Source organism: Eretmochelys imbricata, chromosome 9, assembly GCF_965152235.1.
Source record: "Eretmochelys imbricata isolate rEreImb1 chromosome 9, rEreImb1.hap1, whole genome shotgun sequence".
Classification (NCBI taxonomy): domain Eukaryota; kingdom Metazoa; phylum Chordata; order Testudines; family Cheloniidae; genus Eretmochelys; species Eretmochelys imbricata.
In genome coordinates this window covers 79,946,557-79,972,891 of record NC_135580.1, presented here as the reverse complement: position 1 = coordinate 79,972,891, position 26,335 = coordinate 79,946,557, and the positions used below count along the sequence as shown (strand labels likewise).

Genomic DNA, 26,335 nt, shown 5'->3' with positions numbered 1-26,335 from the left:
CTCATCTACACTGGCAACACTAAAAGCACTGCCACGGTAGCACTTTAATGTGGCTTGTGTGGTTGCAGCAGAGTGCTGGGGGAGAGCTCTCCCAGCGCTCTTAAAAACCCACTTCCACAACGGGCACGGCTCCCAGTGCTGGGGCCCTGTCTACACTGGCGCTTAACAGCGCCGAAACTTGCTGCACTCAGAGGGTGTTTTTTTCACACCCCTGAGCAAGGAAGTTGCAGCACTGTTAATTGCCAGTGTAGACACTCTCTTAGTTTATGGAGCTACGGGTCAATCAAGGGGCTCTGCTGCCCTCACTCTGCTTAGCCCCTTGCCTGGTTCTTCCTTCACTGCTGCTGGAGTGGTCTGTAAAGCACCTGTAAAATGGCAACTTTCCTGGTTTGTGGATTAGTGTGAAGACTGCAACATCAACACCAGTTTATTTCCCTCTCCCCCCCCCCCATTGCATGTGGATTAAAGAGTAAAATATAGCATGGCTTGAGACACTTAATACGTAACTTACATTGTGGGTGTCTGCCCTCTTAATACTGCTCCATATGGTGCAGAACATTGCTTTTATTTTAAATTAACTATAGATGGGGGTAAATGATTATCTCTGATAGACAAACTGCAAATTCAGTAAGTAACTTGTTCCTTTAAACTGCTTTGGAGTCCTACCCCAATCCCTTCCCATTCTCCCTCCCTCTTAAATGTTTCCTCTGACGCCCTCTTCCTACCATAGATGCCACCAGCTACATTTTGTGTTACCTCCTTCAACTACTATGTGGTTACAGAGAGGAAGCAGTAGTTCACTTGGTTGGTTGTGTCTGAGGATCTCTTCCTGGTACAGCTGGGTTATTTTTTTTTTTTTTTTCTTTTGTGTGTGGTGCACAGGCTGGACTTCTCTAACTAGAATTTAAATCCAGATAGTCTTGTTCAAAGAAATCTGTGTTTAGGCTGGTGGAATTTTTGTTTTACTACCTACAGAACTAGCAATAAGAGACCATTAAGTGGAAGCAGCTTGAAATAAAAAATCACACAAATTCAGTCTTTTGCATGCCTTGACTTTGTACAACACCATACAACCAAATCTCAAAACAGACCTGTAGAGTCCCTTTCCACTTCCCCCAGCCCTACTCTGCCACAGACTTTTTTTTTTCCTCCAACCCACAGAGCAGCTCTACTTTTGACCTGTTCAGCACCTAGTAATCACTCTGATCCTGTTTAGTCTACTTCTATCTCCTCTGGACGTACAGCCCACATCACACTTCTTTTGTAAAAGCGCTGGCAGTGACTCCCTAGCCAGCCTCTGCAGTTTCTGGAACTACTTGTTGGAGACAGCAGCCATCAGCTACTGGTGAACACTTAAAGTGGCAACTGATGCCTCCAGGCAAAGGATCAGCCCTGCATTACAGATAGGAAGTTGGGAATTGTAGCCAGTAACCAGTGTGGAAATATTTAAAAATTGACTCACTTCCTAATTGAACATGGTGTGGTAGTTTAGGACCACACCCCTCCCTCTGCTTTGAGCAGAAACCTTTAAGTCTAGAAAATCAGTTTGATTCCCCCAAAATCTTATGTCTGGCTTTGTATCCACATGCGCCCTCTACCTATTCACCACAGTCAAACCCTCTGCATCTATTGTACCCCAATAACACTTCTGATTTATTAGGTCAGACCACAACATTCCTCTCCCATATTGTAAACACAGCTCTATAAATCTTCTGCTTGATGGTAAGAAACGTTGACGGTTCTTCCATGTACCTCGCAGAAAAATTTATCTTGATCTGGCTGGACAGTCCAGCTTACTACATCTACCCTTTGAAGTTTAGAACAGCCCTAATACCACCACATCATATTTTATTGTGTTCCATATTTTCTGGAGAAGACATGGGACTCCTAGACCATTGTATAGTATCTGCCATATGAAGTGAAGAAAGTAGGTATTGCCATAACTACATGCCATGGTGAGTGGGAATGTGGGGTCATAATTACATGATATGTAAAGTGAGGGTAAAACACCATCAAAACAGAAGATGCCAGACTTGTGAGCATTTTAAATCTTCTGTGCACAGGTGTATGACTACAGAAAATGTAATGAATCAGTCAATCAAGTCCCTAGTTCAGGAACCTAGGCATCGCTAAGTTTGGATATTCATAAACTCAAAATTTTTTTACTTTAGAATTATTTTTCACATCTCAGTGTTCTAATTTTTCTTGAATCTGCAAACATAACTCATTAAATTTTTCATTTGAGGATTTTTTACACATTTGTCAAGTCAAATGGTAACATCCCTGTTTGTTTGGAGCTACTTATCCAGTAGGTATGTGCCTAAAGGACAGCTGTCTTAACTAGCATATCTTGAGCTTCAGCTTGCTCATACGGTACAACTTCCACAAACTTACCCCTGTGGAATCCTTAAACACAGCCAGTTCAGCACCAAATTTAATGGTTCAAGTCTGCATGTAATTCCAAAACCAACCACCGAACTTTAAAGTAAACAAAGGTTGTAGGACTTGAATTTTTTTTTTTTAAATAAAAGTTTCTTAGCAAAGCCAGGTGATTTATGGCATACTTCAGAAAGAGAAAATATTTTTTGAGGAAAATACATTGAGGAGATGAAAACTTGGCTTGTAATGGAAAGCTATAAACTCTAAGGAGTTGAAGCTGAAATGTCCGCTTCTCCCTTGTAGCCCAGTGACCACATCTTATTCAGAGTGCTCACTGTCCTTGATGCCCAGCAATGAGCAGATGCTAGCACACGCTCAAATGTGGAGCCTATCAAGATCCATCTCAATGGGGAAAGAGCCCGTAATGTACTGGATCCTCAGCAGGCTGGTGTTGAGTTGACTCCTGGATCCTAGAGCAATGAAGTAATGCTTAAGAACGGCTATACTGGGTCAGACCAAAGGTCCATCCAGCCTAGTATCTTGTCTTCTGACAGTGGCCAATGCCAAGTTTCCCGGGGGAATGAACAGAACAGGTAATCAAGTGTGTCCCATTCGCACCTTCTGGCAAACAAAGGCTTGGGACACCATCCCTGCCCATCCTAGCTAATAGCCATTGTTGGACTTATCCTCCATGAATTTTATCTAGTTCTTTTGTGATCCCTGTTATAGTCTTGGCTTTCTCAACACCTCTGGCAAGGAGTTCCACAAGTTGACTGTGCTTTGTCTGGAAAAAATACTTCCTTCTGTTTTTAAACCTGTTGCCTATTAATTTCATTTGGTGACCCCCAGTTCTTGTTATGGAAAGGAGTAAATAAGGAAATGTTATTTACTTTCTCCATACCCGTCATGATTTTATAGACCTCTATCGTATCCCCCCTCTTAGTTGTTTTTTCCAATCTGAAAAGTCCCAGTCTTTTAATCTCCCCATATGGCAGCCATTCCATACCCCTAATTTTTGTTGCACTTTTTTCTGAACCTTTTCCAATTCACAGTATTTAAGATGTGGGCGTACTATGGATTTATATAGAGGCAATATATTTTCTATCTTATTATCTATCCCTTAATTTCCCAACATTCTGTTTGCTTTTTTGACTGAGGCTGCACGTTTGAGTGGATGTTTTCAGGGAACTATCCCTAATAACCAAGATCTTGAGTGGTAACAGCTAATTTAGACGCATCATTTTATATGTATAGTTGAGATTTTCCAATGTGCATTACTCTGCTTCTAAGCCACCTTGCTGACAAACCAGGACTTTAAATAGAAGTAGGAAGAGTCTAGTCTATTTTATTAAATTATTTATATTTATTTTTTTCGATTTCTTCATGGTTGCTATTAAGGAGCAATGGTTTTAGCCACAACAGTTTAGCCAAGTATGAGTAAACAAACCTCCCTAGGGGTACATAGAAAAAACCACTTCACCAATCAAGCGGCTTATGGAATACCTTTTTTGCAGGCTTTCATACTGCACACAAAGTAAACTGTGAGATGCTAATGGAGGTGCACTCAGCAGTAGCAAGTATCCTCTGAAATATTTCCTTGAAATATTAGCAGCATTTTAAAGGGCTGGTAGAGTGGTTAATGCATTAGCTTCCTAGACTGAAGTTAGCAATGCCTTTTTGGCATTCCCATAAGGGAAAAATGGGATTCCATGGACACTGTTCATCAGGTCTTCTCTTCTTTCTCCTCCTCCCAACCCCAAAGGAATGCATCTCCCTTCTGCAGCTAAGGGTGGTTGTGGCTGTCGTGGTGTTGAAATGTTTCTGGAAATGTGGTTTTGCCATTTTACTTCAGGAGCCAACTTTATGCAGAATTAAACTTGTTTCCAAAGGGTGACTGGAGCCAGGAATTGTTTTCTTAGAGGGAAGCTTTGTAGCTAATCTTGCTCAAACCAGAAAATGAGATTATCCATTTTTCCCTCTCAAATTGTTCTTGGAGCATGTTATCTTGGCTGTAGATTTGGGCCAAGAGAATGAAGTTAGACTAGTGCCAAGCAACATGTATATCTTGCACAAAACCCTTTCTAAAACCTATACTATGGCAATTCAGAACCTTGGGTAGAGTACTTTCTTTTTTCCAGGGATGGGGAGGAGGGCTTATTAGGTGTCTTCTCAGTGGTCCATGTCTGTCTTGGTAAAGGAAAGCTGTACCCTTTTTAGTGGTATTTGAAGGTTACCTCCTAGAGTAGTGGCTCGTGGGCTGCCTAATTTATATGTAATTATGCTTTACTTCTATATGATTCTGGTTCATTCTGTATTCTCCTAGAACTCCTCGTGCTGTTTTCAGACTTAAAAATTGAGTCTTAAAGCATGTGGACATAAATGCAGGATCTGTTTTTGGGGGGACGCCCACACATTAGATGTAAATTTTTTTTTATCATCAGGCTGCTCTGTCTGATACTTAAGTAGCTATGCTTCAGGACTCTGTAAAATTAAATGGGTCTACATTTTAAATCAAACTGGAGGAATAAAACCAGTACAGTGTTACTTTTTTTTGTTTTTAAAAGCAATAAACTATTCTGAAGATTGCCTTCACAACCAGGAATTCATTGCTAAATTTTTAAGTTTAGATTTGACAGGAAGATGGGTTCTGTAGTTACAGAACCCTGGAAAACCAAGTAGTTACTGGCACAGAGTAAAAGTTTAACATGACTTTTGAGAGCATTAAACAAATCTTCTCACCATGCTGCTGCTGCTGGATGTGGTATGTTGGGGGGGGGGGGGTGTACTGCTGTGAAGCTAGAATACCAGGGCAAAGGCTACAGTGAAACTAGCCAACTTCATGCGTTTGGTAAGCATTTTCTGTTCCCTTTTCACAGCATATGAAACGATGATAAACATGAAATCCTTTTTTTCTACATCCAAAGCTTTTTCAGTGAATTAAGTTTCACTATTGCCAAATCCAAACATTTAGTCTTGGGTCTGGCCCTCAGAAATCATGAGATTGGAGGGAAAAATTGGGGTTCTTGATTTGCTTTCTGGAATCTGACCCTTTAGGATTTCTTTTCTTCTTGCTCTGCATTTCTGAGGGCTGAAACTTTGTTTTTAAATGAGTGGGGTTTGTCGTCATCCTGTGACTCAGAGCTTGGGCTTTAAAAAAAAACAAAACAAAAAAACCCCACCATGTTGAGAGACTTGCAATAAAATTGAGTTAGTAACAGTGAGGCTTAAAGGGAAGTGCAGATCTGGTTTATGTTGATCCTTGCTTTCAGGACTTAAATTCTCACATTCTATCCCAGAGCCCCTGCACCTCTCTGCCCCTCCTCCATTCAGGGCTCCAGGTTTCAGTTGCAGGGTGTGTTGTCGGGGTCTTTGGGGCTTTCAGCCCCACAAGGGAGGGTGGCTGCTGGGGCTTCCAGAGGGTTGAAAATACTCACTAGAGCTCTGCTCTGGATGGCTCCAGCTAAATTTAAGCCCTGCTTGTTTATCATATGATTTCTGGAAGCTTGGCAGGGTTCCCCCATTCCTCTTCCTGGCCACATACTGTGCATTGACCCCCCCAACCAGAAGTCCAACCAAGCCTTCTTGACTTGGGAGCTCTAGTAGAAACTACCTGAGACAAGCTACCTCTGACAAGACTTCAGTGTCTCCCATTTCTGGTCTCTTAGACTGGAGAGCTAGAAATCTGCTATTCTTTCAAGAAATCTTACTCTTGGAAGAGCCTTCAGGCTCTGGGTTTGGGGGGGGCTCAGGGTTGGGGCAGGAGGTTGGGGTGCATGAAGAGGTCAAGGCTCTGGGGTGAGGCCAGGAAAGGGTTCTGGTTTGGGGGCTGGGGCATAGACTTACCTATGGCAGCTCCTGGTCAGCAATGCAGAGGCAGGAGTGGCCAGCAGCAGTCCAGCTCCTAGGCAGAGGCATGTAAGCAGCTCCTGGCAAATGGGAGTGTGGAGCTGGTGCTCAGGGTGGGGGCAGCACGTGGAGCCCCATGGCCTCCCTGCCTAGAAGCTGGACCCGTTGCTGGCTGCTTCCAGGGCACAGTGCTATGTTGGAACAGGTAGGCACTAGCTTGCCTTAGCTGGGCAGCACCGCCGACCGGACTTCTAACGTCCCAGTTGGCGGTGCTCACCAGAGCCGCTAGGGTCTCTGGTTGCTGAGCAAGGTGACCCAGTGCCTTACATGGTGTGACCCGGTACTGGGTCACGACCCAAATGTTGAAAAACACTGCCCTAGAAAACTTGCATGCATCTGTAAGAATGTTATTGCTAGTGCTAATACAGATTCACTCAAAGAATGAGTGCAAAGATACCTAGAGTGTGATTATTTCAATATAAGGTGGGAAAAGGCTTGATACGACTCCAGTCTGGGATTTACTTGTGGCATCCAGAGTTCCACTTGATGAACCGTACCTGAGCTGGGGTCTTAAATATATATATTAATTGGCTATGAAACCATAATTGGAATCTTGAGGATTGCCTGAACTCTCCGTACACTGCTTTCCACCATCCTATAGGCAGATCAAAAACATGAAATCTATGAATAAATTCCTTGTATTATACTCCAGAGTTCTGTTAGTCCGCCTGACTTAATATTCTGCCTGGCGAGGAGGAAAGATAGTGTTCTTTTGTTCAACTTGCAAAGTAAGGCTATAAATATACAAGTAATCTTGTAATACTGCATACAGTCAGCTGTCTTTAAAATTCATTGTCCCTCATCCTCAAAACAGCCCTATGCATCTTGTCCCTTTGCACCCTCCATTGCTGCTCACTGCCAAGAATTGTGTGTGAGGCTCCACAGGCAAACAGTTCAGCAAATCTGCAAATGCTGCATACCCCTTTAACAAAAGTAGTTTAGTAATCAGGCTGCTAGCTGCCAGGCAGACTCCTAGCAGCTGTAGAAATCAGTTTCTGCCTTGATGTTTTTCCTTTGCAAAATGGAACAAAAAATATTTTTTTTAATGCAGTGGGGAGTTACTTACCTTTGCATTTGATAGAGGCTACCAGCATGCACATCCAGTTGGAAAACTATTTCAGATATGAATGACTACATACAGCCTGCGCACAGACCTGGTTTAGCAAGCCAGAACATGCTTGGCTTTACAGCTCATGTAATTCATAGCACTAATTATGTGGTTCTGTGCATCATAGTGTCAGTATAACTTTGCAGAAAAGTTATATTTTGGGCAGGGAGGGAGGGAATAAGATTTATAAAGATACTGAGTTTGCATAGCTGGCTTTCCTTTTTGTCCCATCTGTTGCTGTTGCTATTACAGTGCAGACTTCTCCACTGTGGAATAAAAGTCCTTTTGTGCTATGGCCTCAGTGTGATGCCGTTCGGTTCCTTTTTGGCAGTTCAGCATGCTGAACTCCCAGGCTTAAGCTGTCAGCAAATGAAACTGCGGCAAGCGGACACATGCAGCAGTGGGGGTGAGCCACCATCCTATTCAAATGTTAATGATGCCTGAGAACAGAGCTCTCATTTTAACTGTGTTTCAGACCCATTCCTTCCCCTACCCCACACACTTACAAGCTGTATAGTGGCCTGCAGTATTAAATGCACTTCAGAAGGTCTGTTTAGCAACATGTATTCCATTGCCTGTCTCAAACATTTGCTTATGTTCCTATGACCCACTGTCCCTAGGAGTCTACTCCAAACCATTGGACAAATCCCTCGACTCTTAAGCAAGCAGTGCTTACTTGGACAAATCCCACTGAAGTCAGAGGGACTGGTGCATAGGGGAGGATTTCAGGGTGGGACCCATATAGAGGCTATATTGGCATAATTATGCTGGCATAACCCCACAGTGTAGACACAGCCTACACTGACTGAAGGGATTTTCCTTCTGTGTTGGAACACCATCCACCTAAACAATGGTAGCAAGGTTGACAGACACATTCTTCCATCAATCTTCCAGCTTTTATACTGGAGGCACTAGGTCAGAATAGCTGTGTGTTGGTCAGGTGTATAGGTTTTTCACACCTCTGATATAGTTGTCTTAATTGTAGACCAAGTCTGATAAATACTTACAGCAAAAGTGAGAGGTTTACAGGTAGGTAGCAAAGCAGTAAGTGACCCAGCATTGTTCTCAGATCCAGCATTTCTTCTGCTCTTACAAGCAGGCCGTAAAACCAGTAATACAAATCTCCAGGTATGCTGCACCCCTAGAGCAATAAAAACAGGATGGAGCAGAGGGCTTCCTGGAGATTAAAAGAGGAAGTGATTTGAGAGGGGGGAGATCATGTCAGCACTGCTCCTCCCCAACAGATGAGGCATCAGGCCCAGGGAGGCAAGCAGGCAGTCTCACGGAAGTGAGTAGATCTGAAGTCTGACGGGTAGGCTGGAGTGAGTGCCAGCAGTCTTGAGACACTTGGCTGCAGTGTTGTTGGGGGTCATAATTTTATAAAATTAGTTTGAAAGACAGGTGGGTAAAGTCAGCTGGCTAAGAAGCTAGTGAAGATGATGGGGAGAGTGGGACACATCTGTCTGGTTTTCCTGAAGTGTAGAGTACAGATTGGAAGCCAGATGATGAAGTTTCAGGAAGGTTGCCTGTAGGGGAATTTTTAGCCCATAACATGTCCCTGGCTTATCAAAAAGTTCAGTTCTGTTGGTTTGTTCAATCACAAATAACCCCCACCCCCTGACAGGAAATAGCATTACCACAGTAGTTTTCCACCTTTGGCAGGCTTCTAACACTGAATGCTACAATAGCTTTGTGAAGCCTTCTTTGTTTATATAGCACCAAAAGTGTGCTAGGTGCATGCATCGGGGTTTATTTATTGTATTGGTAGCTCACCACTGTCTAAGGGGCATGTTGTTGCCCTGCCTTACCCAAAGCAGTGCACTTCAGTGGAGCAACTAAACAGCGGGTGGGTATGGGTAGGCATCATTTACATACAAGGTAGCGTGCTTTGCAAATCTTAAGGCATGTGGCAGTTAACAAGACTGACTCTCTGGTCCATAGCAGAGTGGTTCATGCTATGCTCAAAAATAGGACCCTTGCATGTAAAAATGAGGGATGGTTCTGGAACTAGAGCCAAGGCATATGCTGTCTACTCCTGTAGTATCTGCCATTGCCTTACCCAACCAGCATGTATTGCTCCTTACTGCAGTCCTCCTTGCTCATTTATGAGAATGGCTAGTATCTCAGCATTTGCACTGTTGCTATCCAGGCTCAGACCAGGAAAAGGTAGGGGGTCTAAGCTGTATAGCTTCCCACCTGCAAACTCTCTGGAATCTACCTACATACAAGGGAAACCCTGGCCTTTGCTATGGTGCCAAAATCTTAGTGTAGCAATTTAGGGTTGCTCCATGCTCCAGCTTTTCCCAGCAGGAGTCCTGTTTCAGATAGGTTTAGGAGGCATCTGCAGTGAGTTTGTGATAGGTGCTTAGTTCTTAATTGGTGTCTGTCTTAATCAGAAAACTATTGTACAACTGGCAGCCTTCACTCAGGGAGAGTAAGGGGGCATGTAAGAAGATGCAGCAGAGTGGTAGTGATCTGCACCGGCAGAGCTGCATAGGGCATTCTGTTACCACCTGCTTCAGTTTGGCCTACCTTAATTACTATCGCCCTACCTCAAATTTGGCAAACTTTTTAGGGACTCCTCTTGTCTCTCTTTATAAATCACTCTGCAGAAGTGGTATGGAGTGCAGGGAGCGAACAAGGGTAGTTTTTTCCCTGTCCCCATAGTCAACAGGTGAAAGTTGGTTTATTTGATTCTTTTCTAAACTTGCCTACCTTTATACTACACCACTCCAACACGTTCCCAGGTAACCAGTGAGCCTGTGGCCAGTCAGCTGTGACAGTTACTGATGCACACACTGCTCTGTCTTCTTTTCCAGGTTGTGAAGACAATTGGGCTGAGAGAGGTCTGGTTTTTTGGACTTCAATATCAGGACACCAAGGGCTTCTCAACATGGCTGAAACTTAATAAAAAGGTATATGCCCGGTTATCCAATTTGTACACTTGATAATGGCTAGAACAAATGCACTAAATTATTTTCTGGACTCTTATCCTCAGCTGGATGGGATAGTCAGCTCCTCACACTTGTTCTTGTATGCCACTCTGAATACCGAACCTTGATATTCTTTATTATTATTATTTTTTGGTTAGTCTGCGCTGACTGTTCCAGAGTAGCTAGGTCTACAGCATATAGATATGCCAGCTAATATGCTGTTCCTGGCCTACAGTTATCCTGTGCTTTATCCAGGCAGATCTAATGTGGTGGATCAAGGAAGAGACTTTATTCATGTGTAATACATATGGTGAATAAGACTCCTGGTGTGGTGCTATCCCTAGAAAACTCTGTGGTGCATGACTTGCTGATAGGTTTACAATAGTATTTTTTAGTTGCTAAATAAGAAATCTTGGCTAGACTGGACCAACTCAGCAGTTTCCAATGAACTGCTCAATGGGAGGATACTTCATGGTTTTTTGCTTTCTGTGTCAGAAAAGAAGTGTTTTTGAACATGCCTCTGTCTTTTACTCCCATTTTATTACACACTGCTCCACTCAGCCGGCTAGTTCTAAAACTGGATGGTGCTCTCTCACTCCAGGTGACCGCACAGGATGTACGCAAGGAAAGCCCTCTGCTCTTCAAGTTCCGTGCCAAGTTCTACCCAGAGGATGTGTCAGAGGAGCTGATTCAGGACATCACGCAGCGCCTCTTTTTCCTCCAGGTGAAGGAGGGCATCTTGAATGATGATATCTATTGCCCTCCAGAGACTGCTGTCCTGCTGGCTTCCTATGCCGTCCAATCTAAACATGGAGATTTCAACAAGGAGCTGCATAAGCCTGGCTATCTTGCTGGTGACAAACTGCTCCCTCAAAGGTATGCAGACTTCACCAGCCTCAGACCTTCCAGCACCATGAAGTGCACAAGTGCTATATTTACTATAAGCTTCACTTACTCTAGCTTTTTGCCTGTTTTGTTTTCTCAAATCATCTTAATTCTGATGGGTGTTCAGAGTGCATCTTTCCATAAGAGTAAGGCTGTTGCACTTCCTGCACCCCTGTCTATTCTCCCTGGAAATTTGCATTTTGAAGAGCACATTGCAATTCCGTATAAAAATGCAGGTAGAAACTTAAATTTCTCAGAATAACGAACTGAAGATACCTAAGCAAAAGAAGGGAGGAGCAAAAGAAGGGGGGAGCAAAGAGTAAATTTTGGCACTAAACTTCATAAATGGGTATGATGGCATAAAAGAAATAAGAAGCTGGATATCATTACTTGGCTAAATATTCAGGGCTCCTGTCAAATTATGCTGTAGTCTGGATATGCAGCAGTGGTGTTCATCAGGCCAAATTGTCTTAAAACATTTAATTGGGTTAAGAGTCAACCCTGGCCAATAAGGCCACCATATACTATAGAATTTCTGTTGGCATTGTTATACTGTGTATGGGACATTTAGACTGTACAGCACTGCATATGCTCAGACTTGTGCCTGTCTCGGTGTAGTGCCGCCTTTCGAACTGACAGGATCCTGCTGCTCTTTTCTTTTCTAGAGTTCTGGAGCAGCACAAACTCAACAAAGACCAATGGGAGGAGAGGATCCAAGTGTGGCATGAGGAACATCGGGGAATGCTCAGGTAACTGATCGAGGTTTGATCTCACTCTGTTAGATTGGTATAGTAACACTACATGGTAGTTCTCTACTTCTGTAGATAAGGTTTGTGTGTAAACAAAAGCTCATCCTAGGGCAAAAGCCTCTTAGCACTGTTCCAGCCATCTTGCCGAAGAATAACTACAATCTTATCTGTCTCAGCCAGTATTGGCTAGCAAATGTACAATATCCCCAGCAGAGTGAAACTCAACTTTTCTAAATGGCTGCATTATAAGAACACCCATACCGGATCAGACAAGTGGTCCATCTATCTCCATATAGTGTCTGACAGTGGCCAGTGCCAGCTGCTTCAGACAGAATGAATAGAACTGGGCAATTTCAGGTGATTCATCCACCTTGCAGTCCCAGCTTTTGGCAGTTGGGGGTTTAGGGACATTGTCAAAGGTGTACTTGGATTTTCAGAAAACTATATTGCTGTCTCACCCTTGTCTATGTGTGTGTGTTGACTCCCTCAAAGAATTCTAGTAGATGGAGGCATGACTTCAGTTTACAAAAGCTGTGACTCTTCTCCAACACTGTTCATGGATGTGTCTGATTCTGTTTGTTATAGATACAACCAATTTGCCTGGTACTGAAGTTAAGTTTACCTAGCCTGTAATTGCCAAGATTGTCTCTGGAGCCATTTTTAGAAGAGTTAAATTAGCTACCCTCTAGTGTTTTGGAACAGAGGCTGATTTAAGCAATAGGTTGTGTACCACAGTTCTGCAATTGCATAAGAGTTCCTTCAGAATTCTTGGGGGATACCATTTGGTCATAGTAACTTAGAATCATAGAATATCTGGGTTGGAGGGGACCTCAGGAGGTCATCTAGTCCAACCCCCTGCTCAAAGCAGGACCAGTCCCCAACTAAATCATCCCAGCCAGGGCTTTGTCAAGGGAGGAGATTCCACCACCTCCCTAGGTTACGCATTCCAGTGTTTCACCACCCTCCTAGTGAAAGTTTTTTTCCTAATATCCACTCTAAACCTCCCCCACTGCAACTTGAGACCATTACTCCTTGTTCTGTCATCAGCTACCACTGAGAACAGTCTAGAGCCATCCTCTTTGGAACCCCCTTTCAGGTAATTGAAAGCAGCTATCAAATCCCCCCTCATTCTTCTCTTCCACAGACTAAACAATCCCAGTTCCCTCAGCCTCTCCTCATAAGTCATGTGTTCCAGTCCCCTAATCATTTTTGTTGCCCTCCGCTGGATTCTTTCCAATTTTTCCACATCCTTCTTGTAGTGTGGGGCCCAAAACTGGACACAGTACTCCAGATGAGGCCTCACCAATGTCAAATAGAGGGGAACGATCATGTCCCTTGATCTGCTGGCAATGCCCCTACTTCTACATCCCAAAATGCCATTGGCCTTCTTGGCAACAAGGGCACACTGTTGACTCATATCCAACTTCTCGTCCACTGTAATCCCTAGGTCCTTTTCTGCAGAACTGCTGCCGAGCCATTCGGTCCCTAGTCTGTAGCGGTGCATGGGGTTCTTCTGTTTTAAGTGCAGCACTCTGCACTTGTCCTTGTTGAACCTCATCAGATTTCTTTTGGCCCAATCCTCTAATTTGTCTAGGTCCCTCTGTATCCTATCCCTACCCTCCAGCGTATCTACCACTCCTCCCAGTTTAGTGTCCTCTGCAAACTTACTGAGGGTGCAATCCACACCATCCTCCAGATCATTTATGAAGATATTGAACAAAACCGGCCCGAGGACCGACCCTTGGGGCACTCCACTTGATACCAGTTGCCACTAAGATATGGAGCCATTGATCACTACCCATTGAGCCTGACAAGTTAAACTTGTCACTGTTTAACTTGTCAGTTTGTTCCAAAACTATTTCTATTGACACCTTAATCTGGGACAGTTGCTCAGATTTTTCTCTTAAAAAGAGTGGTTTGGGTGTGGGGATCTGCCAGAGATCCTCTACAGTGAAGAATTCAAAGAATTATTTAGCTTCTCCACAATGGCCTTGTCTTCAGTGCTCCTTTAACATGTCAGGTGTCCAGTGGCCCGACTGACTTTGGCAGGTTTCCTGCTTCTGATGTACTTAAACCAAAAAAAAAAGAAGAAAAAATTTCCTGCTGTTTGAGTCTTCAAATTCTTTCTTGGCCTGCCTTTACCCTTGGTTGCCAGGGTTTATACTTCTCTATTTCTCAGTAGGATTTGAGTTCCAAACTTTCTAAGGGATGTCTTCCCAACTACCACCTTTACTCTGTTTAGCCATGGTGGTGTGGTGATTTGTCTCTTTTTATTTTTATTTGCGGTATATATTTAGTTTGAGCCTGTATGGTGTGTTTTTTTTTAAAATGGTTTCCATGCAGCTTGCAGGCTTTTCAGCCTATTAATTTCCATTTAACAAAAGTGAGGAAGCTTGTATCCTTCCCTTTTTTGAAGTTTAAAAAAAAAACAAACCCACAACCACTATAGTAGCATTTAGTATTCCTTGTCCCCGCCAAGAATGTTCAACTTAATTACATTATGGTCACTATTAGTGAGTATTTCAGTTATAGTCACCTCTTGGACCAGATCCAGTGGTCAATTTAGGACTAAATCAAGAATTGCCCCTCCTTTTGTGAGTTACAGCAGTGGTTCTCAACCAGGGGGCCATGAGAAGGTTTTCAGGTGGTCCACCCAGCAGGGCCAGTGTTAGACTCGTTGGAGCCCAGGGCAGAAAGCTGAAGTCCCACCTCGTGGGGCTGAAGCCCGAAGTCCTGAGCCCTGGCACCTGGGGCTGAAAATGAAACTTGAGCAACTTAGCTTTGTGGGGTCCCCTGTGGGATGCAGCCCCAGGCAACTGCCCTGTTTGCTACCCACTAATGCTGGCCCTGGCTTTTATATGCAGAAAATTAGTTGTGGCACAAGTGGACCGTGGGGTTCTTATAGCATTGGGGGGGGGCTCGGAAAGAAAGAGAGGTCGAGAACCCCTAGGTTACAGCACCAGCTGCTCCAAAAAAGTTATTTAATGAGTGTAGAAATTGTATCTCTGCAACCCTTCCTGAGGTGACACATGCCTAGTCATGGGGATAGTTGAAATCACCCATTATTATTGTTTCCTGCCTTTTGTAGCATCTCTAATCTCCCTAAGCATTTCATCATCGTGGTCAGGAGACTGGTGGTATAGACTGCTATCCTTATATTCAGGCATGCAATTTACCATAGACTGACTCTATAGAGACAGTTTGGGTCATTTTAGAACTTTTACTTTGACTCTCTCTCACATACAGTGTCATTCCCACACCAGCATGACCTACTTTCATTCCTGTATATTTTGTACCTTGGTATTACTGGGTCCCATTAATTATCCTCCTTCCACCAAATTTCCACAATGCCTATTCTATCAATATCCTCATGTAATGCCACTCACTCTAGTTCATCCATATTAGTATTTAGATTGCTAGAGTTTGTGTATATAAGCACAAGTATATTACCAATGTTCAATTGCTTGCCTTCATGTTATTTAAATGAGACCTTTTTTTTTAACATTTGTCTGGTCCTTACTAGCTTCTCTATGATCCGTTTACTAGGACATAGTTCCCGCTTTAATGGAGACATCCCACCTGAACCATGTGCTCTTCTTGGCTTTCGCCAAGTCCTTAGTTTAAAAAATCCTCTCTGCATTGTCATGCTCTGACGTGTTAGAGTAGTTGCCACTAACCAATCAAGAAGGCATAAATTCTCAATTTTTGGCTTATCTGGTTTCAAATATGAATATCTGCTTCCCTTTGCATTCTTAGGGAAGATGCCATCTTGGAGTACCTGAAAATTGCACAGGATCTAGAAATGTATGGCGTGAACTACTTCAGCATTAAGAATAAGAAGGGCTCTGAACTCTGGCTAGGTGTTGATGCTCTCGGACTCAACATTTATGAGCAGAACGACAGGTAACAAAAGGACATCTCTAAGCTCACTGCCCCCTCTCTAGTGACCATTCATTCCACCGTGCATATACAGCTAACACAAACTTCCTTCTCCAAAGCAAAGCAATACTTTTAAGAATCCGGTTTTTGGAACAGATAGCTGTTCCTCACTCAGCTACATAGGAAGGTGGTTCAGTTTGTTGGGATGATGCTATATGCAGTCTGTGCAAACTCCTCCAAGCCACGTCCTCATGTGGCTCTTGGCGATGACATCAACATAAACCTTGTGATCCAGTACTTTGGATCTCCTGCATAAGTAAAGTTGATATAAAAAAGCTGTTCACAATCATGGGGTGGATAGGACAAGAAACTGAAATTAGGCATTGATCAAATCCCATTAAACAAGGATTGCTTAAAGACTAAGCCTTCAAATCTTAAGGCAGGTCTATGCTGAAAACGCTGCAGCTGTGCCACTGTAACACTTAAGTGAAGACACCCCTACAGTGGGAGAGCTGATCCTGTCAGTGTAGTTAATCCATCTCCAAGAGGCAGTAGATATGTCGGCAGGAGAAGCTCTCCTGCTGACACGACGCTGTCTATACCGGGGGTTAGGTTAGTATAACTATATTGCTCAGGTGTGGATTTCTCACAGATAAGTTTTTGTGTAGTGTAGACCTGGCCTCGCTTTCTCTAATGGAGAGGGGTTGAAAAGCCGTCAACTCCTGCTCTTATATTTTTGTTTTTTAACATGCCTCTTCACTCTTGTTTCTGGCATTGGCTGGAATTGGGAAGTACTGAAATACTCTGAGAGCCAGTTTGGGTGAGATTTCCAGCCCAGAGTTAGACTAAGAATTTGAGACTGTTTGGGGTAACTTTTACTAAAAACTCCTCCTTTCTTCATTACTGCAGGTTAACACCAAAAATTGGATTCCCTTGGAGTGAGATCAGGAATATCTCATTCAATGACAAGAAGTTTGTTATCAAGCCCATTGACAAGAAAGCACCAGTAAGAAACAGTACTCAAACGCTATAAATCTTTAGCATTTTATACGTAGAGTTGAGCTCTTCATCTTTTACACATTTTAATAAAACCAGTCTAGTCAATTCCAGTACTTCTTCTTGGTATAAGACATCCACATATTGCCAAAGTGATACCTCCAGCATTGCAGAGCAAGCTTAATAGTAGTAAGTGGGTAGATGGGTTTGTAGGGGAAGGGGGTTGATACAATAGTCATTTTGTATAGTCGTCCACTTCTGATTTGGTGACAGGCTGCCTTACATTGAGATAATCTCTTGCTGAAGTGCAAGGACGAATTTTACTATTTCTGATAACCCAAACAAATCCTGTTCACTCTGGAAAAATCCAAAGTAGAATGCATTTCTAATCTCTCCAATTCAGGAGAAAATGAAATCAAGCTCTATCTCCTTGGCTTCCCCATGTACCTATTTATATCTTCTACTTTCCTTCCCTGGATGAAGTTACTGCTGCTTGGAAACCACCTTGCAGCTGTTGTACCTCATTCACACAATGAAGATCCATTTCTTCCCCTTTTTCTGGCATAAGAGGAAACGTGGTTCTTCACATGTCTGCCAGAACATTACAATTCCAGTTGAGTAGAAATAATAAGGGTGTCATTCTTATGATATGATCCATAAAAACTTTTAGAATGTCTCAGAACATAGAAAATCTTCCTTAAAACCAGACACTGAGGCTTGATAGAGGAATGCTTTAACTGAGTTTAGAGTATTTCTGCACTGCATGCATAGCCACACAACGGAAAATCCAGTTCTGGTATGCACTAAGCAGAACATAAACCCTGAAAATTTTCTAAGGCCAGAGACTTGAACTGCACCATATATCACTGGGAATCCCAGGAAAACTGCTAACTGTAATCTCCAAAATGTGCTTGTGGGGATACTTACTCCTGTACAAGTTCTGTCAATCTTCATAATCTAAACTGACTGTTTTAGTACTGCTAATTCAAGGCACCTGACCCATGTCATCAGGCACTTATGGGTATAGGTGTTTGAAATCAGTTTTTATTACTGCTAATGGGCTCCCTCAGACACTTGACATTTTTCTTTTCTATGCAAGACTATTATTGGATACAGAGGTATGTTTGGAGCATGCTTGGGGAGCAACAAGACTAATGCTGTCTCCCATCTGTCCCAAGGACTTTGTATTCTATGCTCCACGATTACGGATTAACAAGCGAATCCTGGCGCTGTGCATGGGGAACCATGAGCTCTATATGCGCAGACGTAAACCAGACACCATTGAGGTGCAGCAGATGAAGGCACAGGCTCGGGAAGAGAAGCATCAGAAACAGATGGAGAGGTGGGTACTGCAGGACTCTTGAGTAACTAGTGTTTTTGAGTCCACTGTTAAACTGATCAAGCAGATTCCTTTTTGCTCCAGTAAACCTAAAGAGATGTTGTAGATGGCACGCCTTATAAATAAGATCCTGTGTAGGACTGCCTTGGGCAATTCAGAGCATTTCACGTCTAATCATATCAATATCATGATTCTGAATCTTAATGAGGATTCTAAAGGCTATATTTCAAATTAGTCTGGATTGTCCAAATAGGTGATCTAAACAGAGCTGTAGGTTGACCTGTGTAATTTCTACAAATGAGAACCTAACTGACACAATTCACTAATGTTTTCAGTGGTGGTGTCAGGGTCAGTCCCAGGACCAGAAGAGCTCTTTGTAAGCGTGAAAGCTTTTGTGTGTCCAACAGAAGTTGGTCCAATGAAAGACATTCCTTCACCCATCTTGTGTCTCTAAAGTTCACTAAGTCAGTTGCTGTTTGCATGCTCCTGGGTCTTCTATAATAAAGTACTGTTGTCTTTTGAATTGTGATTTACAGTACAGCAGTTAAATCTAACTTTTTCCCCAAATCAGAGCTCTGCTGGAGAATGAGAAGAAAAAGAGGGAACTGGCAGAAAAGGAGAAAGAAAAGATTGAGCGTGAGAAGGAAGAGCTGATGGAACGACTCAGACAAATTGAGGAGCAAACCAAGAAAGCTCAACTAGGTATTACGAAATGTGCATTGGGAGAGACTGGAATAGTCTGGTTCTACAGGGCCTTCATTGAAAATAAATTCCACAATTACCCTCCCCACCAGCCATCTTACTTCCTTGAGCTACATAATCACCTGGTGCTCTGGTTCAATTGGTGCTGATGGAGTACCACAGAAGAAGCCTTTCCAAAGGGGCAGGTACAATAGACTTCGCCACAGATGACTTTTCTGTCCCTTTCCTGAACTCTTAGACCCTTGAATGGTGGTAAATGTGATGCTGCCAAAGCAAATTGCTGTATATTTGTTGCTTGGTTTAAAACAAACAAAAAAACCAGGAGCTTGAGTTGTCTGGTGCTTTGTACAGACCAATGGTTCCAACTAATAGTAACCCGATGGCATTTGAAGCTAACTTTACGCCTTTTTTAATTTGGGGTAGGACAATGCAAAACCAGGCTATCTATGCAGTATATTCCTGATTATCCTGTTCACCAGTATTTACTCCCACTTGTTTACCCACCTTCTTGTGTTGGTGGTGAAGGGAAAGTGTGTGTCTGTCATGGGGAAGGAAGCTTGCTTTCCTGCACTTATTCTGTGCTCAGAGGATCAGAAAGAGACCATCTTTGCCTCATACTTTCTGTCCTCGCTTCAGAATTAGAAGAACAGACCCGCAGGGCATTGGAGCTAGAGCAGGAAAGGAAACGAGCTCAGGAAGAAGCAGAGAAGCTGGCTAAGGAACGCAAAGAGGCAGAGGAGGCAAAGGAAGCCCTGCTGAAAGCATCCCATGATCAGAAAAAGACCCAGGAGCAGCTGGTAAGCCGCTTTCCTGAAAGCTTAGCAGTGGGGGAATGGTTTTACTGGAGTTCTAGACTGCTGGCCTCAAAACTGGGTGAGTTATCTAGCCTAGTTGTAGCTGTAGCAGGGGCATAAGCTACTATCTAAAGAAACTTAATTACCTTTTTCAGAAAAATGCTGGTGTTTTTTACTGTGGTCTCTATTTGAGCTGCTTTTTGTATGTAGTGACTAATGGAGACTAGCTTCTAGTAAAGTCCATATATGCACTAACTAGTCAAGCTCGGTACTGAGAGAGCAGCTTCATGGCCTTGTTCTAGAACTCTTAGAATTAAGGGAAGAAAAAGAGGGAAAGACCGAGCCAAGACCCACAGCTACAAGGTGGGCATAAGGCAACTAACAATGTTGGTCCTAGTCCTCTTCTATCAGTGTGGAAATGGAACTTCCAGGTTCCTGGGGCTTTAGGGTCCTAATATCAGAAGGGAATTGGTTTTCTCTCCTACTAAAAATAACCTATTACTTCCACAGGCAGCTGAGATGTCAGAACTCACATCCAAAATCTCACAGCTGGAAATAGCCAGGCAGAAAAAGGAGAGTGAAGCCATGGAGTGGCAACAGAAGGTATCAGTGGAGCCTAAATACAAAAGTGTAGCTTTAGGCTTGGCACAGTATTCCTCTTCTTACTGTGGACTGGTCTGACCCTCTGACCATGTCAATGTGATTAATCATATGACCCAAACCGCGAGTCCTTTTAGGATGCAGAGAGCTCTTTAAAATAAGACTCTGGCTTCCCTCCTTTCTGCTGAAGTGTGTTCAATGTGTGGTAAAGCTAAGTTGCCTCCAGTTACCAATTTACCAATTACAGTATTTCCTGGTTCACCTTGCTAGAACCAGCTTTTTGTTCAAAAAGTGGTGGGAGCAACATATGCAGGTAAAATCTAGTAGTTGCATGCAGCTACAAATTCATTCAGTGTTCCAAAAGTGAATTTATTCAAAAGAATAAGCAGAAAATGTCCGCCTTGCAACTTAAATGGACAGACATGGGAATTATCCTGTGGGCAGACTTCCAAAAGATGGGCACATTTACACCCTTATTCATGCCAATGTGTGTGCAGACTATGCAGTTGCACGTGCTTAGGGCTGGTTTAAGGTAGGAGTATACATAGTGCAGGATTTACAGGTGCAGGTTGGGTATCTGAACACCTAAAATGCATACAAATGTGTGCACAGCTGCACACACCTAACTCTGCAGTACTTGTACACACACGGCTGCCCAGATTATCTAAGTTGCCTTTAGTTACTGCAAATAGGATATAACTCACCTATCGAAACTCCTTGGGGTTGATGGCCATATTCTAGCTCCACTAGTGTATGGTGGTGCCTGGACACCCTATGAATTCTCACTTGAAAGCACTTCACCCAAAGGGGTTATGGACATTCTGAAAGACATTTGAACCCAGATGTTCCCGCTTCTGGGTCCCTTGGACTATAAGGGAAGCCTTTGAAATGGGTCTCTTTCCCGCTAACCCACTGAGGGATGTTGCCCTCCTGCAGGCTCAGACTGTGCAGGAAGACCTAGAGAAGACCAAAGAGGAACTGAAGACGGCCATGAGCACCCCTCATGTCACCGAACCCATGCAGTCTGAGAACGAGCATGATGATGAACAGGATGAGAACGCTGCAGAGGCCAGTGCTGAACTGAAGGCAGATGCCACCATCAAGGACCGCAGTGAGGAGGATCGCACCACTGAGGCAGAGAAGAACGAACGGGTTCAGAAACACTTGAAGGTAATGCCGGGGTGGGGTGAGGGATATCTGCTTCTGTTTCCTTCCTCCCTGCCATGCTCGGGCAGCTGTAGTGGGGGCTAGATATATCTATTGAAGAGTAGGGTGCCACAATCTCATCAGTTCAATACATAGCAAAATGTAGAGACAGTGGGGGAGAAATTTGCCCCTCCCCCACCCACTCCCATCCAATAACCATTCAGACCTCTTACCAGTGAAGAGTACTCAAGTATTACTAAGAAAAGCATCTGTCCAATGTACTCTGCCCACTTGAATCCTGCTGTCCATCTGACAGCTGTTCAGCACTGTCTGGAACAGGACGAAGGACTTGGTCCAGATCCTGTCAAGCAGATGTCCATGTCAGTCTGCTGCCCTGTTGGCTGACTCAGCTGGTTTGCACTGCTCAACCCTAGTAGTGGTCGCAAAGGCAGGTTTGAAGCTCCTTTGTTGAGAGCAGCACAGGGAAAGCTTGCCCTGCTGTTTGTGCTGTACCTACACTCTGCACTGAACTTCAGTCTGCTGCGTGGTGACCGTTCACAGGCACTAAATTAACAAGTGGTGGTGTGTGTCCAGCTGTGAATCACTTACTGGCTGTCTAGGCTCCTTCCCCTGCAGACCAGGGCAGAAATGTTACTGCACTGTGCTGTGGCGATGCTAGAAAGGTGGCTGGAATCTGCAGTGCCTTGCTAATGGCAAGGGGCTTGCCATTTTGTTCACTATTTAAATAAATATCTTGCTATTTGTCTTCTCCAACCCCTACCCCCCATGGGAAAAATCCCTTGTGAGAGAGCCCCAGGGGCCACATTTTTTTGGAGCCTGTGTTGTCACCTTTTCCTGTGTAATGTTATGCCTAACTTTAGTCCAGCCTTCCTCATACACTAGGTAAAACCTAGACTTGTGAGCAAAGGGTATGATGTTATCACACTTCCTACACTGTAAATATTGGGCATGAGAAAATACTAGATTAGGTAGGGACAGGGTTTTCCATCTCAAAGGATAGCGATCTTTTGGGACTAAGGCCCACTTTACCTCTTCCTGATCCTACAGCTCAAGGCTGTGGCATGTGCTGGCTTGTAACCCTACTTCTGTCTTTCTCCCATCTACAGGCTCTTACCTCAGAGCTGGCAAATGCCCGGGATGAAACTAAGAAGACAGCTAATGACATGATCCACGCTGAGAACATGCGGCAGGGCCGTGACAAGTACAAGACCCTCCGCCAGATCCGGCAGGGCAATACTAAGCAGCGCATTGATGAGTTTGAGTCCATGTAAACTCTCCTGCACCTGCAGTCCCTGTACTCTCCCCTCTTTCTCGTCCTCTCCCATCATTCACGTGTAATCGTGCTGCGCTGGAACCACTACAGAAGAGTGACCATAGTCTTTATTTATCGAGTTTCGTGCAGTCTCTGCAGTTCAGCAACAGAGGAACAAACAAAATATCCATGTTGTCTTGAGGGGGGGAGAACAGGACTCCAAATCTGAAATTATTTTTGCTTAGCTGGGTAAAGTCTCAATTGCACATGGCTTTGTACTGTTCACTGAAATAATTGCATTGCTCCCTGGGTCCACTGGGAGGAGATGCAACCAGATACTTCCACTGAGTTACATATGGTAAAAGTCAGCAGTCTGACACACATGCCTTACAACAGTACTTCAGTATTAGAATTGAGTAGCTAGGGGCTAGATTGCTGCTTTAATGCAAGGGTTTGATTTTAATTGAGTTGTGGGGTGGGGTATAGGGGAAGAGGGTTTGAGTGAAGAAGGGTTGGAAGTAAAGTATAAATGTTATTTGTAAAAGACCAAAGCTTTTTCTGCTCCCTGAATTTGAGCAAGCCAAACAGATCATCTGAACTGTCAGTGTTAAAACTTCTTGTGGATCCATCAGACTTCTTTTTAGTTATGAAGCTTTCAGTTTCCTATTCCTGAGTCCTTTGGAGTGATCTGGGCATTTCCATTAAAGCAACTTGTTTTGGAGCAGTAAATTCCCTAGTCAGTGAGGAGAGGGGTTCCTCCTCCACAATTATTCTTGTTCATTGCCATTTTTTGTGCCAATGGCAAGCAGTAGCAGAGACTGTTGGAGGGGCTTTCACTTCCACTAGTGACCCCAACTAGAATTCTAAAGGAATAGGCTAATATGCAAGAGTGGGAGGAGAAATGTAAAAATTAAGTAGCTCTAACCAAATGAAAATGTAGCCACCAAAAATCATGACTGTCTGTCTGATTATGATACATTTATTCCTCTCCTGCAGGTAACTTCCAGAAAAGGCCTTTTTATCCTAAATCATTGGTGCCTTATGACTTGTGCACAGATATATACTGTAGTTTAGGGTTTTAATAAGGTGTCTTCACAGTTAATTAGTTTAAACTAGGAAAAATAATCAGTGACCTAAGGCTTTTCATTTCACATCTGGTTCATCTGTTACAGGTCAGCACCTTCTTCCCTCCATCCCTCCCTGCCATCTCTTGTGGTGGAGTTACACCTTGCTAGCTGTCTGTCCTAAATGGAATCCTCTTCTTCTACTGCAATCTTAATTATTAAATGATAGCAGCACACTTCATTCCTAACTCAAACCTCTGTCCTCCCCTTGGAATGATATTGTGTCTTTTGTGGCCCTGAGAACAGACGTTTCTGTCCCTAGTGATGAGGTGACGTGGTCCTGAGCTAGCTGTTACTGTTTTACTGTTACTTGTACTTTCCAACAAGTCCTGTCATCCAAACGGACTTGTTATGCATTCCTGTCCATGTTAGAGAGGATTCGGTGTACCACTTGGCAGGAAATGACCATGTATGGTCAGGGTTGACTTGGACATGGCCTTGATTCTTTGTAGAAGAAAATGAGGGAAAATGCTCCAGTTTTAGAAAAGCCCTTTTAAAATTTGCATCCACCTAAATGGACTCCTCCTCTCCCCTGCTCTTCCCATCATCGCTTAGCCTGTTGCTACTTAAATTTGCAGCCTTCAGCCTGGCTGGTAATGTATTCTTGCTTAGCATGTTCCAAAATCTATGCAACTTCAGCCCTGTGGGAGCTTCCCACCCCCTTCTCATCCATATAGTGCCACCGTTATTTGTGGTATAAAGAAAATACCTGAAAACTTACACTAGAACTCCTCAAAACTCGAACTCCTTCTACTAAGGCGAAGTAGAAGCGGCACAGTGGAATGTTAGTGGTGTGGAGAGAAGAGTGCCAAAAAGTCAGTGTTAATACAGGCCTGCAATATTTCCTCCAGGAATCCCTTGTGCTGCTTGAAACCACCTCATCGGAAAGTGATTTTAGACACAATATCAGTTTGTTTGCACGGAGGTCCGTGCGAACCGTGACCAAATGGACCTCTGTTGGTGGCATAACCTAACTTAGATCCTTCCAAATGTCCAGTACATGCATTTTTGAAGCACTTTTTTTTTTGTCCCCAGACACGATGTGCCTTTAGGAGGGGAGGGAGAGGGGAAACTTTCCATCAACCAAAAAAACTCACAAAACACCCCAGTGCTTTGAAAGTTACAAATAAGATTGTAGTTAAACTTGTCAGAACTTATTTGCATATTTCTTTACTGAAGAGTTATTGGCATTGATTCTATTTGAGTCATTACTGGGAGAACAAACAACAATTAAACTTCACTTCTGGTGCTTTAAACCTGGTTCTCAGCGGTTCTGCTCTGTGACAACTACTGGCTTTTTTTTTTAAAAGCCTTTTATTGCATCTTTAACAGTTTCCTTAATGAGAGAATGCACAGTGCCTGGAGTACGTTTGTTCAAATAATAAACCATTAAACCTTTCTGTTGTGATTGGTCACGGAACACTGCTGAACTCCTGTTATGTTGACGTGACTTCTGTTTTTTGTCACGTTCTAATTTCAAATGGTCCAATATAGGAATAGAACAGTTCATACCAGTGAGTCCACCTAACTCCTCATGTAGTTGTTTCAGCTGTGCCCTTTCCTACCAGTATTATATATTCCAGTGGTATCTAATGATATTTGATTTCAGTCTTTCTAGCTATGCACAATTAGAAAATATTAATCGTGGGAGGAGGAGATGTTTATAGTCCCCTCGTCCTTTGAAAATGTATACTGTATTGTAAAGAGATGATATTTTGCAAGGAAATTAATGTAAGAAGCTTTCAGTATTATGGTGAGATTTCTAGACACATTTTTTTATTTGTTACAATACATTGAGTTTTTTTTCTTGTCCCCCTCCCCCAGTTTGTTTACTACTTGGATATATAGTACCCTCTTCAGGGGGTTATCCTATGAAGTGTTTGCCTGCCTTTGTTTTTTGTTGCTGTAAATTATGTCTACACATTTTTGACCAAACTTTTTTTTATTTTTGGTTATATTAAAACAGCAGTCCTTTGGGGCTTGTGAGGTAACTCATTGGCCCATGTGACTAACCACAAAAAGAACCTTGGTATCAAAACACTTTCATTTGGAGGAATTTGTTAAAGTCCATGTCCTGTTCTTCCTTCAGTGCCAATAAAGTTTAGAAAAATTAAATCCTTGGTGTATCTGGATTGCTGCGGTTTCTGTTTCACCCCCATTCCTCCCCCAATCCATGTTCTACCACTGCACCTCCATGCTCACCTGCAACAGTCTGTTACCGTGGAACTCAACCCCTCAGCATTAACAAATTCTGTAGTTCCTTCTTGATGCACACAAGTAGAGGCTAGGATGGAACCCACCAAAACTCTTGACTTAAGCTAGGGTTGGAGTCCAGGTCTCCAGAAGTGGAAGTCAAAACCAAGTCACAGGTTTATATTGTCCTTAACACCTGCAGCTGAGAATGACCAAGGAAACTTTTTTTTTCCAATCTAAAACTGCTTCCGGTTCAGGGAAGAACCTAAAATGGTTGGATTTTGAGTTACATTTTTCACTAAACCTTGTTTCTGGTGTGGAGACAGCTG

General features: G+C 43.2%; 1 protein-coding gene across 1 annotated transcript in view; it reads left to right on the top strand.

Moving 5' to 3' along the window:
• MSN (moesin) overlaps positions 1-25,928 on the top strand; it is a 74,717-nt gene extending 48,789 nt beyond the window's left edge. The window contains exons 3-13 of the mRNA XM_077826045.1: positions 10,213-10,308; positions 10,928-11,202; positions 11,877-11,960; positions 15,717-15,863; positions 16,749-16,845; positions 18,014-18,177; positions 18,746-18,876; positions 19,513-19,673; positions 20,181-20,273; positions 21,207-21,440; positions 22,544-25,928. Coding sequence (XP_077682171.1) covers positions 10,213-10,308; positions 10,928-11,202; positions 11,877-11,960; positions 15,717-15,863; positions 16,749-16,845; positions 18,014-18,177; positions 18,746-18,876; positions 19,513-19,673; positions 20,181-20,273; positions 21,207-21,440; positions 22,544-22,708 — 1,647 coding nt within the window. The 3' untranslated portion in view covers positions 22,709-25,928. The remainder of the gene's footprint in view (positions 1-10,212; positions 10,309-10,927; positions 11,203-11,876; positions 11,961-15,716; positions 15,864-16,748; positions 16,846-18,013; positions 18,178-18,745; positions 18,877-19,512; positions 19,674-20,180; positions 20,274-21,206; positions 21,441-22,543) is intronic.
• The last annotated feature ends 407 nt before the right edge of the window (positions 25,929-26,335 follow it).